Source organism: Castanea sativa, chromosome 1 (assembly GCF_040712315.1).
Source record: "Castanea sativa cultivar Marrone di Chiusa Pesio chromosome 1, ASM4071231v1".
Taxonomy (NCBI): domain Eukaryota; kingdom Viridiplantae; phylum Streptophyta; class Magnoliopsida; order Fagales; family Fagaceae; genus Castanea; species Castanea sativa.
In genome coordinates, this window is record NC_134013.1 from 71,655,569 (window position 1) to 71,665,117 (window position 9,549).

The 9,549-nt window shown below is 35.2% G+C and overlaps 2 protein-coding genes across 3 annotated transcripts; both read right to left on the reverse strand.

Annotated features, from left to right (window-relative positions):
- Positions 1 to 989: 989 nt before the first annotated feature.
- LOC142616417 (mitochondrial outer membrane protein porin of 34 kDa) lies at positions 990 to 4,816 on the reverse strand. Its single transcript, XM_075789278.1, has 6 exons — positions 4,432 to 4,816; positions 4,256 to 4,323; positions 2,625 to 2,735; positions 2,384 to 2,470; positions 2,001 to 2,209; positions 990 to 1,543 (listed from the first exon to the last, which is right to left on the reverse strand). The coding sequence occupies exons 1-6, from the start codon at positions 4,478 to 4,480 to the stop codon at positions 1,237 to 1,239; spliced, it is 831 nt and encodes a 276-aa protein (XP_075645393.1). The 5' UTR covers positions 4,481 to 4,816; the 3' UTR covers positions 990 to 1,236.
- Positions 4,817 to 6,802: 1,986 nt separating this feature from the next.
- On the reverse strand, positions 6,803 to 9,072 carry LOC142622257 (auxin efflux carrier component 8). Of its 2 annotated transcripts, none has more exons than XM_075795705.1 (6): positions 8,478 to 9,072; positions 7,817 to 7,997; positions 7,613 to 7,698; positions 7,371 to 7,528; positions 7,226 to 7,302; positions 6,803 to 7,138 (listed from the first exon to the last, which is right to left on the reverse strand). In XM_075795705.1, the coding sequence occupies exons 1-6, from the start codon at positions 8,983 to 8,985 to the stop codon at positions 7,072 to 7,074; spliced, it is 1,077 nt and encodes a 358-aa protein (XP_075651820.1). In that variant the 5' UTR covers positions 8,986 to 9,072; the 3' UTR covers positions 6,803 to 7,071. The 2 variants fall into 2 exon arrangements, with proteins under 2 accessions (XP_075651820.1, XP_075651819.1); XM_075795704.1 differs by having other exon boundaries at positions 7,817 to 8,000; positions 8,478 to 9,070.
- Positions 9,073 to 9,549: the final 477 nt, after the last annotated feature.

Sequence of the window (9,549 nt, forward strand, 5' to 3'; positions counted from 1 at the left end):
ATGATCTGCGCATGCTATGATGTGGGAGGTGAGGGAAGAACCTTGGATGAATGGGTATTGTTTGTTTGTTTGCTTTTGTTTTTGTTTTTGTTTTTGAGTAAAAGATGAATGGGTATTGTTAGATGTGTTAAATGGGTTCATTGATGGGATAAAATGAACCACTGTAGTATAGAAGAAAGGGACACGGGTAGCTGTTAGAGCATCCACAGCAGTGGAGTTAAAAATTTAACAATTTAGCTCCACCAAAAGTTACTTTATTTATTTTACCTATACACATGCTGCAGCAGTAGATCTATTTTAGCTTTTAACACAATAAAATAATATAAATATCACAATAAAATAATATATCTACCACAATAAAATAATACATCTCACTACAATAAAAATACCACAATAAAAATACCACAATAAAAAGGTAATGTGAACACAAAATAAAAAATTAATTTTTTTTTAGCTCTCATGAACAGTGCACATCTATCTATAGATGTGCACTGTAGCAATGAGCTAAAAAAATATAGATTTAGCTCCACTGCTGCATGCTTCTTTTTGGTATTTTAGTGGAGCTAAAATAGCTATTTAGCTCCACTGCTGCAAGTGCTCTTAGTGAACTACTATGTAGTGTCAAGTGGGTGAGGTCTACAGTTTTGGCAAAAAACTGAGTTTAAAAGGTGAGATATGTAATTGGGTATTTAAACCAAACAGATGTTTTTGAGAAAAAGTGAGGTTTGAGTTATGAGTTTGAGTTATGAGTAATGAACAATCCAAACAAGCCCTAAATCCCACATTATACTTCTCCTAACGACATATAGTATGTCAATAAGAAACTATTGACTAGCCACTGCACGTTTTAATACAGAGAAATAACAAAATAGACAAGATGAGACGAAGCCCATGAAAATTGAAACAAACTTCAATTACCAAGACATCCATAAGAGCCAGAAATACCGTAAAGGAAAAAAGGAAATAACCAAGAAAAAGCCATCAAGGAATTAGAACAAAATCTCAGAAGTCCACCTCTTCATGGGCTATTCATCCCCTGTTTTAACAAGAGCGTGGCGAGAATGTGGGAACTCAATAAAGTCGTAACATGGGTTTATGAATCATCTAAAATTTATTTTACAAACCACCAAAATATAAAGTCGATGTCACCATCATAAGCACTCTTTTTCCAAAAAGACAACTAAACTAAGCTCCTAATACCTACCTTAATGCTCCGCAACATAAAGGGAAGGATACTCATGGCTTGAGAGCCAAAGCCAGTCCAATCTTAGCACTCTTCTCAATGGCTCTGGTGTCTACCTCTCCAGAAATGGTGAACAATGACTTAGGACGCCACTCATGCTGGATGAGAGCACTAGCCTTGCCAAAGTTGTTGACTCGTGCCTTCACTGTGGTCAATGGATCTAACGCATGCTGGGTGCCAACAGTGATGGTATTCTCATTGGTTGAAAAACTATGGGATACCTCAGCACCAACAGCTGTCTTCGTCAAAGGGTTCACTGTGTGGTAATAGGACGCATTCAAGGTATCACCTTTGTCATTCCTGTATCATCAATAGATGTCAAATAATGCACCATTTTAAAGGGGTTCATCATATTAGACGGAACAAGCAGCAACAACAGTCAGTTTACAAACAACAAATGTCATCAATAAAGTGGATCATCTAAGGAGTTGAATATTCCTAAAAAATGTTACCTTAGGTCGTGTCCACAACCATGACAACCAAGGATCATTTTTAAAATAAGTACTCTAAAAATTTGAAAAGAACCCACCCTCTCCAAAAGCCCACGAAAAAAGGGTAAAAACTTACAAGCATGTAAGTTCTTCCACATTAACATGTGACAATTGAGCCCTTGAAACTAACAATAATGATGATGGTAATGATCACAACAGTTGATGATGTTTGGAATGAGACATAGATGCAAAATTATGTATCAAATGTCTAAAAACAAAAAGAAAAAGAAATGCATACACTTCACACCATTCCAAAAATTACTTACACGGTCAAGGCAGCAATTAGGTCTGCATTGGAGAAGCTCAATCCAGTATTGACTTTAGTGAAATTCCCAGTCTTTGTATCAAAAGAGAGATCAGTGCCAAGTCCAACAAGATTAGTTCCTATAACACCAGAGAAGTTAACAACAGGGTTTGCAGTCAAACCAACACTGGTGCTTATCGCTGCATAGTCATGTAAGTACTGGAGTTCCACCTGTTCAACAAACCATAAATGAACCAAACAATTATTACTGCCAATATCCATGTTTGAGTATATTCTTCAACTATTAAGTAATACCAAGACTCAAGAATTTCAGTATCAATTAATACAAACTCCACTTTTGTTTATACTATTTCATCATACAAAAATGGACATTATATAGCTTACCTTGCCAGACCTTTGATCAGGAACTCTGAAGCTAAAGATTGTCTTCAGCCCAGGAGCAGGTTCATCAATTGTAATAGTTGTGAAAAGCTGATAACCATACAGAATGTTAGAAACAATTATGCAGTAAAATAGAAGAGGGGGGAGTTATAATCCACAAGATTATAAACACCTTAAAGTTACCGATCATAACCACCCCATTGGTCCGAGAAAATACAACTGAACCAGATTAGGCAGAGCTTACATTGGAGTTTGTGTCCACTTTGACATCAGTTGTGATGTTTTTGTTCTTCAGTTGGGTGTTAACATCAGCCAGAAAGAGCTCACCTTTCTTTGTTCCTGATGAAGTGATAGCCTACAATAATAAATTCCATGAAACATTAGAAACATAATAACTTCATAGTATTGAAGCCAGAATGCTCAAACTAAACAGACATGCAAATATCATGATAACCCAGATTAAGAGGACCATTCCCTCAATAATACATTATCGTTTGATTTGCTGGAATGTTGGAAGTAGAGGTTTGCTAAACCTCTTAACGGTGATATTTGGCATGCAATACCACTGTGCATTATGTGGACTATTTGGAGAGGGCACAACAGATCTTAGGAAAATGATTTTAAGGTCCTTGTTTGAATGGATGTCTGATTTAACAGACCTTTCTAGCTCTAAATTGTGACAAGTTTATTGGTTGTTGTACTTTTTCTTGACATTGATGCCATTTAAGTTAACATCCTGCGAACTGGTTAGTGATTTTCTTTTTCAATAAAGTTTATTAATTTATCAAATGCCCCAAAAATCATCTTAAATATATGTGAGTAAAGGCAAAGAAAATCATACAGCTACGTGCTTAAAAACCCACTTAAAAAAAAATTCAGATTTAAAATAAAAACAAAGTTCACTGACCCCCTATAATGCACTTGGATTCAACAGAACAACTACATAACTCCAAAAACATGAAAAAAAAATCATTTCTCACTAACTAACACATTATAAAGCATAGATCTTTGGACTGAGCATTCTACTAATCCAAACTACACATTAAATCTAAAATTGCAAGCCAAACCATACATTCATCAATAAAATCTTCAAAGACTGGATTCAAAAGTAACAAAACATATATCTCTGCATGTATATTAATTTGACTATTACCTATCAATACACAGAAACCACACACAAATACAGCCCCAATTATATAGTTAAAAAAAATAAAATAAAGTTCACTATATCCCTACAATGCAGTTGGATTCATCAGAACAGCTGTATAACTCCAAAAACATGAACAAACTTTTCCCACTCACTAACAGTGTAAAGAATAGATCTTTGCACTGAGCATTCTATAAATTCAAAATACACATATAATTTGAATTTTTTTAGAAAATCACAAGTTCAAATTTACATTCGCCAATAAATCTTCAAAAATTAGATTCCAAAATAACAACACCTATATTCTTGCAAGTATATATTTATAAATCATCTAACCCTAACCAATCAATACACACACACACAAAAACATAGCCCTAACTGTATAGCTAAAATAAAAACAAAGCTCATTGTATTCCTACAATGCACTTGGACTCATCAGAACAACTATATAGCTCAACAAACATGAACAAAACCATTCCTCACACACAAACAAAGTATAAAGTATGGATCTTTGGCCTGGGCATTCTACTAACTCAAACTACAAATAGAATTTGAATCTAAAACCGAACCTAACCTTACATTCAGTTAAAAATCTTCACAAAATGGATTCAAAACCAACACCACTTACATATTTTATCTATGTATATAAAACCCTAACTTATCAACACACATAGCCCTAATTGCAGAGTTATCTATCTTCCTAGAGAGAGAGAACGAGAGGAACTTACAACTCCAGTGGGAGAGTAGGTAGTGATGGTGAACTTGTGGTCGGTCTGGTAATCCTTGTAGAGAAGATCTAAATCAAACCAAAATGTTCCAAATTCAAAATCAAAATCAGAACAATCTCAATCAAAACCACAAAAACCCTAACTCATACATGAAATTTAGAGAGAGAGAGAGAGACCTCGGGTTTTCTTGCCGATTTCAGTGTAGAGACCAGGACCCTTGGCCATGGCTAAGCGAAAATGGAGATCCGAAAAGCACAAAAACAACGATGAAGTGGAAAAGGGAATCGCTCTCTCTTTCTTTCTTTCTACACTGTGTGTAAGCTGTGAGGGGGAGGCAATGGAGGTGGGGGACTATTTATATATGGGGAATAAAAATGGGGAGCCCTAATTTATTCAGATTTTATTATTTCCGGCAAGATTTACAGGGGCCGTTGGATCCGGGTATAAAGGTATTTGGGGATGTTTTGGACCGTCCATTTACGATTTTCTGTGATTTGGGGGGTTTTTTCTTTCATGACTTGGGAAACAGGGTGTTTGATGACTTGAGAGCCAAGGCAAATTCGTTTGAATATGATCAATACGTGAGTTAAAAAAAAAAAAAAAACCACAAAAATTTCTTTGGCCTAAAGAAAAGGTTGAAAAACTATTGTTTAAACTTTAAAATAATATAATACTACTAATAATAATAATGAAAATGTAAAAGATTGTCTTAAGCACATTAGTTTTAAAAATATTTTTTTAAAAACTTTTTATAAGAAAATAATTAACTATTTCGAAAGTTTTTTTTTTTATTATATTTTTTTTCAATTTATTAAAATAATTTATTAATCATTGTTCTAAATATAATCCTAAGGGCACTCGATTAAAGTCCCAAAATCGACACAAATTGGGATTAAAATCCCTAGATTGCGTTTATCAGCAGCTTAAACCGACACAAATTGCCACCAGAGTGGATTGGAATTGACAATGCCGCTAACATGAGGATTTTACCTCTTTGGGCCAATTGGATTGTTGATGTCAAGTTTGTTTTTTGGGGCATCTACAATAATTTTGGCACTGTCCACCGTAGAGGACATAAGGCACGTCTACAAGATCACCAAGGACAAGCAGTCTGACCCTTATTGCTAGTACATGTCCTTGGGACAGCCAATTTTATGGGGATTAAGGTTGACAAGAATTTGGATTGACCCTATCTCTTTCTTGTTTTATTTTTCCAGTTCAAGTTGAATGATTTTCTTTTGTGCTAATGAGTTAGTGGCTTGATAATAAATAACCAATGGAACTAGTTACTTAGAAATTGAACTATTAATTATTTGATTGGCAAGCCTTTAAGGAAGTAACCCTTGAGTTTCAAAATGTGTACAAATTATATTGAATTTTTGAATTGCTTTTATTATATGATTGTTTGATCTAGAGTTTTTGAAATTTGGGTGGGTTATTATAATTGAAGTAGCTTGAGTGACGTAAAGAATTTAGGCTCAATCATGGTTATTTGGGCAGAGCTAATGTTTGCAGTTCATAATTTAGGATTGTCTTGCACCATTGGAAATGGGTTTGCTATATATGTGTGTGTGTGGAGATCAGATTCAGTATTAGGTAGTGTCTAAAGCACTACCAGAAAAAAAGTTCTTTAAGAGCTTGAATTTGTTTTAGCAGAAATTGCCAAATGTAAAGAACTTTAAGAGGGTCCTTAAAGCTGTTTCAAATTTAAGGCTACAGCTAAAATTAAAAGCTATTAGGAAAAAAAAAAAAAAAACCTGTACAATTTACAATTCATTCTTATAAATCCAAAACATTAAAACGCTATTCACTATAATTTGCCAAACACTGGCAAATGTTAAAGAGATTTTTAGTCAAAAGCTTTTTATCACAAAAGCTCCACAGTTAAAGATCTACTTCCTACAGCAATGCCGTATGGCGCAAAATGTGCTAGTCTTGATCTCCTGAGAGTGCAGAAGTGCATAAAATTTTGCTGAGTGCCAGCCTATTGAACATCTTTACGAGTAATAGCATGGTCAGTGGGGATCGCCAGTGGGAGAGAGTAAAAGATTACAGTTCCCTTTTCTCAATTCTTTCCTACTGAGGGGCTGGTCTAAAAAAAAAAAGGATGAAATTTTAGTCATGTTGGATTACTTGACAATTCTAATGGTTTATCCAAGGGGTTCTACAGGTGATGGCTAGCACCAAAGTCATGTAAGAAAGTCCAATTACTGCTCATCTGGATACCCTTGATATATATAAAGAAGTGTATGATATTTGGTGACAGCTCATTTTTCACGTTAGAATGATTGGTCTATGCAAATGGTTGTGACTGTCAACATTTCAAATTGATTATGTGTTGAACTTTTCTATTTGGTATGCTTTGTTTGAGTTTCAGTGTAGGTTCCATGGAATATTTGGATTATTCATTTTTTTAGGGAATGGCACGCCGCACGCGCTATGTTGAGCCAAGTGACACCATCAAATGGATTGCATGAATACTTCGAGGCTAATAGCATTTTCTGAGCTGAGCGCTTAAAAGGTAACTTATCCATCCACTACCTTCTGTTCCAGAAAATCTCATAATATATTAATCCCAACTGAGGCTGTAAAAAATAAAAGATGATGTAAAATTACATGTAACTGTTATTTCACCATTCATCAATTGGCCTGCTAATTTTCTTGATAAACACATTTGTATGCTTGGTAGAAAATCAGTCATGTCACATGTCAAAGAAACTTAAATAAATTGGATGATATTTCTGTGGACTATATTTGACAATTTACACTTTGCTAGTATGAATTTTGTCTCACAGATTCCTGGTCATGGAGTTAGATTACATTGCTAGCAGGAAGTAGTAGGCTAATGCTATCGGCAGGGCAATGAGCATGCCAAAAATTACCCTGTATCCAAAACAAGAACAGTTTTCAGATTATAGTTGAACCATATGCACAGTTAAATTCAAGATACGTTGAAGCATTTCTTTTTACCCGGTGCTCAATATGTCTGGATGTACATTGTACTCTCTGGCAAAAACAAATGGAACAATTCCTTGAGGAAGGGCTGCCTGCAGTGTAGAAAAGATTGGTTAACCTTATATCTGATTATACACTAAAGTAAAGAAAGTACATGCACCTGCACAATAGCTGTTCTAAAGACCATGCCCCTTAGTCCAGTGGCTGTGGAGGATGCAGCCATTAAAGCAGGTCCCAGTAGGAACTTCATTCCCATGGCTACGATTGCCATTCGGGTTCCACATGCTATTATGTTTGGCCGTGATGCCATAAAAAGACCTGTTAAGTAATTCAATTGAAGAAGTTAAAAAAAGGTTCATTTTAAAATTTCTCGGTTCTTAATTATAAAAAGTTTACTCATACCTAAGCTGAACATTGCCATACCAACTCCTCCATTTGAAATTATTGTTATTGATTGATTAACAATTCCTGGCATTTTTACTTTCCACCTGAAAGAGATTCAACCAAATCTCTGTTGCTGAGATCATGAAACTTTTCAACAATCTGTCTCAAGTAGAATCTACAATTAGAGAAAGAAAATTATTTTTAGTGGTCCTGCAGGCTTACTTGAAGTGTATACTCCCCCAAATAAGACCCATTAAAGTCGCATGAGTATTGGGGTTTCTTATAAGCTTCTTCCCCACCTTTAAGAGAATGCTCATGGTTTTGACTTTCCTTGTTGTTCTGGATTCATTTCTCACTTCCTCCTCTTCCTCTTTTGTTTGAGTTTCTTGGGGGGCTTCTACCCCTACTTTAAAACAATCATAGCACAAGTTTTATTAATATGAATTTATATAAACAAAAGCACAAACCAAGACGTATATTATATGCATTATTATGTTACATGATAAATTTCATGTGGAGGTATGTAATATACTAATCTGATGCATAGACAATATCAGAACAATAATTCACTTACAACCTACTCTATTCTAGTACCTTGACATAAATTTGTTAATGCTTAACAAAAAACATTTGGGGGAAGATTCTAATTGATACACATGCAATTGAAGTCAAGAGAAGAAAGAGATAAATTTGGTTGTGTAGAGGACTGGTGTGGTCTATCTTTGGTAACCAAAGTTGAATGTACAGGAATTGAAATGGTTCAACTATTCATGTTCAGGGAGTTTAAATTGGAATTCAGGCTAGAGGGTTTCTTGCCACTAATGTCATTTAAATTTTGTATATAGGTGATGCTTTGAATTAAGTGCAAATTCTGAACGCCTACCTGGGTCTTCTAATGGTGGTGCCATGGGGGCTGCCCTTGTGGCATTGAGCTCAAACAGAAACAACAATAGATTGTACCAAATTAGGCTTTGTAAGACAATTATTTGGTCAAGGAGAACAATTGCTTGATCCCCATACATGGCCTTCAATAGTGGACGTCCCAGAAATAAAGTGTTAGGCAGTGTTGCCAGAGACAGACCAGTTATGATCCAATTTAAGTTTCCTCCAGGGCTGACTTTACTAATTGCTGTCAATAACAAAAAGGCAAGTAGTTTCTGCAAAAAGTCGGCCAATATGAGTCTAAGGTTCATTTTGTAGGGGTTGTTTCCAGAGATTATTTGGAATGACAATAGTGGAACTGAGAATTGTGCCACGAACTTGTTTATCCCTGAACATTGATCTGGTGTGAAAAGCTTCCACCATTTCACAGAGATATAGGCTATTATCATCACAACGTATAATGGAACTGTGGCTGCCACAACATGATAGACTTCAGCTAGGGAAATCATGATGCTTGGTGGTTGTAGGACTGAAAAGATATCTGTTGCGAATGAGTTCTTGATAATGTAGCTGTTTTATGCACTCTTAGTTGCTTTGATAAACCATGAAAAGTTAAGGTGGGAATTCCAGTTTTAGCAGAAGCCTCCTTAAAGGTTTTCTTGTTTCCCAGAATGCCCTTATGCTGTCATTATTTGTGTCAGGATGTAAGCATAGTTATTGCCTTTTTAATAGGTGTCTTTAATTGTTGCATATACGTTTTTTTGATGCATACTAATCTACTTTTAACATATATTTCTTTGCCTGTTGTGATTGTTAAGTGTCAGTGATGGACGGTTTCGAATCTAAATATCGGGGTATTTTTGTCATCATGAGTTGAAAAGATTGATTCCATGTTCATGTGTTCTTGTTCTTTTGGCTGAGTGGTTTTTCTTTAGGCAAAAGAGAAATCTATAGACTATAGGCTGACACGGTAAATCTAAACCTTTTGCCTCTTAGGCTATAAGCCTACAATACAGCATATATTTAACTTTTTCTTTATCTTTGGCTTCCCTTATTTTGATTTTTGACCATGC